The 6,492-nt window shown below is 41.5% G+C and overlaps 1 protein-coding gene across 1 annotated transcript; it reads left to right on the forward strand.

Annotated features, from left to right (window-relative positions):
• The first annotated feature begins 298 nt into the window (after nt 1-298).
• On the forward strand, nt 299-1,173 carry LOC142891347 (gamma-crystallin M3-like). The gene is made up of 3 exons (XM_076030807.1): nt 299-369; nt 519-761; nt 861-1,173. Exons 1-3 carry the CDS (start codon nt 340-342, stop codon nt 1,134-1,136), a joined length of 549 nt encoding a protein of 182 aa, XP_075886922.1. The 5' UTR covers nt 299-339; the 3' UTR covers nt 1,137-1,173.
• Nucleotides 1,174-6,492: the final 5,319 nt, after the last annotated feature.

Here is a 6,492-nt window from a genome sequence, read left to right on the forward strand (position 1 = left end):
AAGCCAGCAGTGAAGCCAGAAATTGATGATTGGTACATTACAAAAAGATACAAACTAAAAAAATTGAAAATTCAGATGGAAAAAATAAAAGAGCTTGCGGCCATGAACCTACAAAAGGTGAATATCTATTGTCCTCAATTGCTCGTTCATGTCATTTTACGGCACAGTAACGCTGTGTGTTAAACACAGAGCTCTATACCATGTTGCTGGGTCAGGGATTTAAATAATGGGGGGCCCACTGAGTGTACTGGGTCTGGTCAAGTATAAAAGAGAGGGTTAAACTCAGTGGGACAGCAGTCTAGCAGTAACAGTAGCAACAACCGCAGCTCACCTCCGAGAATGACCACCACTGATATGAGCATGGGCAAGGTAAGTCTTAAATTGCCGCACAGTCACAACTGCAAATGTTCTTACATTGAAAAGAAAGAAAAAGAAAAAAATGAAAGAAAAAAAAAATGGAAGATATTTCCAATCAAATGAAATGTTTCTGTCTGTAAAATCCTTTCATCGTGTCTCAGATCATCTTCTACGAGGACAGGAACTTCCAGGGTCGCTCCTATGAGTGCATGAGCGACTGTTCCGACATGTCCTCCTACCTGAGCAGGTGCCAGTCCTGCAGGGTGGAGAGCGGCTGTTTCATGGTCTACGAGCGCCCCAACTTTGTGGGAAACCAGCATTTTATGAGGAGAGGCGAATACGCTGACTCCATGAGCATGATGGGAATGAGTGGCGGTATCAGGTCCTGCCGCATGATCCCCCTGGTAAGTTTACAATAGGAAAATTTCAACCCTAACCCTAACCCTTGGTCTCGTACAGATACAAATTGCTCACTAATTTTCTCTTTTCTTATGGCATTCCAGCACCGTGGCCAGTTCAGGATGAGGATCTTCGAGAGGGAGAACTTCAGCGGCCAGATGAATGAGCTCCTGGACGACTGCGATAACATCCAGGAGCGCTACCGCATGTCCGAGTGCCAGTCCTGCCAGGTGATGGACGGCCACTGGCTGATGTACGAGCAGCCCCAATTCAGAGGCAAGATGATGTACCTGAAGCCCGGAGAGTACAGGAGCTTCAGGGACCTGGGCATGAGCAGCATGAGACCCACCAGCATCAGGCGTATCATTGACCTGTGTTAGACATGTCCACCTTAAAATAAAAACTGAGAGATTACCCAATCTATGCATGATACTTCCTCTTTTCAGTTTCAGAAACTTTGCATTCTCATCGTAAGTTCCTCTTACTTTTTTTTCCCCGTACGATCGGCTTGTACAAATGTGCCACGTCATGCTCTTAACGTCAGACGCTTAAATTACCCATGTAATCGTGATGGGAGTTGCCATCCAAGATAAGGAAGGACTTTACCAGTTCAGAGATCAAGAAAGAAATCGTTCATTTTTAGTAGCGTCAGCAGCCGAATTAAGTAGTGTGAAAAAAGTCACAAGCGCTGTAAATGATGTGTCGCCTGTCGGGTCACATTGTTACAGAAATGGTTTGATATGAAAGTGGCATCAAAAAGACGTCCAGCTAAAATAAGTCAGCCAACACGGATCTGGCTTCACCTTCCGTTTTCCCACTTATAAACAGAGGTAAACTAACTTTCAATTCAATCTTTATTGTCATAACCAAAAAAATTATTCGGAGCGTCCATAGACTGCATAGCAAATGATGTAAAAAAAAAAAAAAGTGCAAAATGGTGCAAGAAGTTATGGTCAGTGAAAGTGTGTCATTGAGCAGCCTTTCCTCCACCAGCAGTGTGCTGCCTTCCTTGGACCAGCAGGAGCTGCCAATGTGAAGCTTGCACTCGCCAAGATGCACATGTTAAGTGCAGAAAACTTGATTTCATTAATAATATTTATTATATTAATATATAAAATATATTAATTGTTTTGCTGTATTCATTTGAAATGTGTTTGATTACTTTACTTTGAAGGGTTAGCCAAAAAAACATCCATTATACATTTAAATTAACAATAGTACCAGGCTATGTGAATAAAATATCCATTTTTAATTCGAATAGCAGAGTTAAACTGGATACATATTGATGAGTAAAACATAAAATTGCCTCAAAGAAAAAACAAAAAACCACCTTAGGTTTGAATAACAGCGGGATAATGGCGCAAAACTCGTACATCAGGTCTGGAGCACTCGTAATGTTTGTTTGCGCCTGAGAGAGTATTGAAAACACTAGAAAATTGGTGATAAAGGCAAAACGCGTGTATGAATGTTTTGAGAACAAATCTGCATCTGAATGCAGAACACGAATCATAAACTTGTGATAAACACAAAGGTCCCACCAGACATTTAATGAGAGGAGCCTGGCCTCTGACCTTTTCACACACCTTTATAGCCCAGTTATCACACGGAGGCATAACGACTGTGTGTTCAACAGGTGGGAACTATTCATGGTGTAGATTGATTGTTCAGGCGAAATAATAACAATTGCATAACGTCAACAGGGGCAGCCACAATAATCTTTATGTGTCTCACCACATTAGCTCCCTCCATCTCAGCTTTCACAGTTCTCAAAAATACTAGAAAAGTCGCTTGACGAATTCAATACAAGACACGATATTTTGTGCGATATAGCAATATAGTTTCAGCTATATTAGGACAACTTAATAGGACAACTTAACATGCACTTTTTCAGTTTATAAAAGAAGTGTGAAAGGGGTATTGTTGGATCTGAAAAAAGGTTTTCATACTGTTGATCCATCCATCCATCCATTTTCAATTCCCACTTCTTCCTGCACTCAGGGTCACGGGGGTCTGCTGGAGACTATCGCAACTTCATAGGGCTAAGGTACCGTGGACAAGTCACCAGTTCATCGCAAGGCCACATAGAAAGACAAACAAAGCACAGACAACCATTCGCACTGACACACACATCTACGGTCAATTTAAAGTTCCCAATTCACCTCCCATACATGTTTTTGGGTTGCTGGAGGAAGCCGTAGTTGTAGAGAACCCACGCAGACACAAGAGGAACAAAGGGCTTTAAAGAGCCTGTTAAATTTTTATTTCCAAACTAAAGGGGTGAAGCTGGGTTTCTACTATAAAACAAGTCATATTTCCCATTCAATAGTCGGAAGCTTCGCTAAGCTGCCTCAGCCACCATTGTGCACTCTATGCCAAAGCTGGCATGCCCTCCTTGAGCGCAAGGCGTTTCAAACATTGGATGACCCTGGTGTACAAAGTTTTTCTTGGCATGGTTCCTATATATTTATGTACTTTACTTTGGAGGACTGGATGCCAATACTCCCTTCATTCAAATGACATTCTATATCTTTCTGCCCCCCGTATTGATACTGAAATCGGTTAAAAAGCAATCTGTTTCTCTGCTCCCTCTTCTCAGAATGATCTCCAATCTGAGCTGAAATTATCAGAGCTCCCACCTACCAGGCCAGTCAAAGGATCTGGCTGTCAACAAGGGGCCTCCTGTTGCGGTTTGACTCCAAGAGGCTGGCTCCCAGGTTTATTGGCCCATTTGATGATCAGAAGATCATCAACCTGGCAACCCAGCTGGTTCGAGAGAGTCCCATAGTTCTATGTTGGGGTTCTCATGGGTGTGCGAAAGGGTTGCATCTCTGCGCCACCAGGTCAGGAATTTGTCCTGACTGCTGTTAGCTTATGTGGACATAATAGCAGTCACTTTTTTGAGCCCTTGGGACGATCCCAGACAGTGTTCTGACTGGGAACTCCGTAGTCCTGCTTCGTGACTTGACAGCGTGACCTGGAGGGGCATGATTGGGAGGAATGGCCTGCCCGATCTAAACCCGAGTGGCGTTCAGTTATTAGACTTCTTTGCAAGTCGCAGTGTGGCCCTAACTGACACCATGGTCCTCAAGGTAGTCCACTTGGCACCAGTACAGCTAAGGCCGGATGTCAATGATCGTCTCATCAAACCTTCAGCCAAATGTACCGGACTCACGGGTGAAGAGAGGTAGTGAGTTGTCAGCTAATCACCACCTGGTGGTGAGATGGATCAGGTGGCAGAGGAGGAGGATACCACACAGACATGGTAGACCAACAGGAACAGAGCTTCTTCCGCATCCTTAGGGCTGTGGGGGACATAGAGTCCTGATGGGCCTTGTTCCACACCGCTATTGTTGATGTGACTGTTGTTGGCTGCGGTCGTAAGATCGATGGGGGTTAATCGGGGTGGCAACTCTTGTACCCGCTGGTGGACACCTGGGGTCAGGCGAGGCCATTATCACGTGACACCCATTGCTCTTCAACTTGTCCTTGAGTCAAGGATCTTCTTTTTCCCCTGCTAAGGTTTCTTTTAAGGGCTTTCGTCACCTGGTTCTAGCATTTAAGGCTACAGTGTTGAATTTGTAGAGCAAACTCATCCATCCATCCGTCTTGTACGCCCACTTTCCCCTGCAGTCAGTGTTGCAGGGGTTTGCTGGAGCTTATGTCAGCTGTCCTAGGGTGAAGGCAGTTCATTGCAGGGCTGTGGATTGAACCCACACGCTGTGAGGCAACAGTGCTAATGGCTACACACTGTGTCACCCTTAGTTTTCATTGATTGATTGATTGATTGATTGATTTATATAATTTTACATAAATCTTAGTCCGATGCAACCTTCCATTTGGTCCATTCTCAGGAAACCCCGGTTGAAATGAAAGTTAAACTCATTTAAAATTAAAGACGAGCATTTTTATGACAAAATGGTAAAACTTAAACAAAATATCTGTGTAATTGAAATTCAACACACTGTGCGCACTTTAGGTACAGAAATGTTATAGTCTGATATAGCATGCAATGTGCACATAGTCAGAGCATGAAGACCATTTAGAGGAGAATTCAGTTCAACAGGCTGATGTCACCAATACACTGATAAACATTCACACATTTCCAATAAAAAGTTGAACAAAATAAGGAAGTTATTTCATTTTATTTCATTGAAATTTGAATAATCGCTATGCCAGACCCACAACATGCCTGCCCAGTGAGCCATCGCGGCCTCTTTTTTGGCATAGTTTCTGGTAAGATCTGTCTTTCCCTGTGTGCCAAAATGCTGTGCCATTTTTGTTGTCACTCCCCAACTCACCACCGAAGGCACCCATTATTCTCGGAATTGTGAACAGACACTAAAGACCGGTGCATTGTGATTAGTTTATGTTTTTTCAGTGATATTACTTGTATCTACAATATAAAGACCAATTCTGGCAGGACTTCAGTGCTTTTCAATTTCTAATCTCCACTACAGAAATTTTCCACCGAGTACAATAGTCACAATAGTCAGACAAAGTGATTGGACCAAAGGTTGGAGACAAGTCTAAATTATCATGTCATGAGTTTCAATACCTAAACAAAGTTGTAGAATCACCCCTCAGTACGTATAACTCATAAAACCTTAGCTTTTGTCCACTGTTTCTTCTCTAATGTTCCCTATTTGGCTTTACTCATCACTTATATCACTTCAAATCCTTCACTTATTGTGCTAATGTATTTACTGCTGTCCCTGATCCTAAAAACCACAACCTTATTTTTTCGCATTTTTGTTTTTCTTTGTGAACCGTTGTGTTCTTGACAAGTTATTGTCCCACGCTCAACCTTCTTTATTTTTCAAGGAAATAAGCTTTTCTTTTTTTTCTCCAGTGCTGACCGTGCAATGACTTTCAAATGAGTTGACCCTTTTTTAAAGCAAAGATGCAGGGATGTGCAATTACAAAGTATTGTAAATAGTTCTTATTGCCTCCTGGCTGAAATGGGTGTTTTATTGAATCTTCCACATATTTAGAAGTGAATAACTACTCATGTGGGTGCTGTCATTAACATGGGAGAGATATCAATGGAGTGTTACGTGCTTTGCAAAGTCCCAAAGGGAACATTTCTAGAATTTACTTTTTTAGATTTCATTGGGAGATTAGAGATGCCGTTTTAGATTTACATTAAACATTGGTGAAGTGAATTTGTAATCTATTAAAATACCTTTAAAATCAATCGATTGGTTATTATTTAAGTATTGAAATTTATTTTTTTTAATTTAACATTCATGTATTGGGTTAATACAAAAAATATGGCAACACCTTTACTTTTTGGACAGTGTTATTTACAAACCAGACAATCCAGTATATTGTGTTTGTGAACCTATTAAATGTTTTCTGCTGTTTGTAGATAGAATAGAACACCTTTATTAATCCCACATTGGGGCAATTTGCATAATTACAAATTCTGCATGACAGAAAAACACACATGAAATACTTTATTTAAAAAATACATACAAATAATAATATTGATAAAACATTTGGGAAATAAATGACCCATGTAATTAGTTGCTACAGGAAGGTTTGCTATTGAAAAACATGGTCTCTGTTGTTATGCAGCAAAGACAATGCAAAGTGGGGCCTCTTCTAACAAATGCAACCCCCGCAAATCACAATCTTTTGAAGGTCACTCTCAATTGTACACAGGGGCCTCTGCTCCATGTTGCTCTGTCAGGAGTTTAAACAATGAGGTCATGTATCCTTTGGGTGGCAGGTCAG

The sequence above is a fragment of the Nelusetta ayraudi genome, unplaced genomic scaffold (genome assembly GCF_046127955.1).
Source record: "Nelusetta ayraudi isolate G7.1 ecotype Tasmania unplaced genomic scaffold, CSIRO-AGI_Nayr_v1 ptg000031l, whole genome shotgun sequence".
NCBI lineage: Eukaryota > Metazoa > Chordata > Actinopteri > Tetraodontiformes > Monacanthidae > Nelusetta > Nelusetta ayraudi.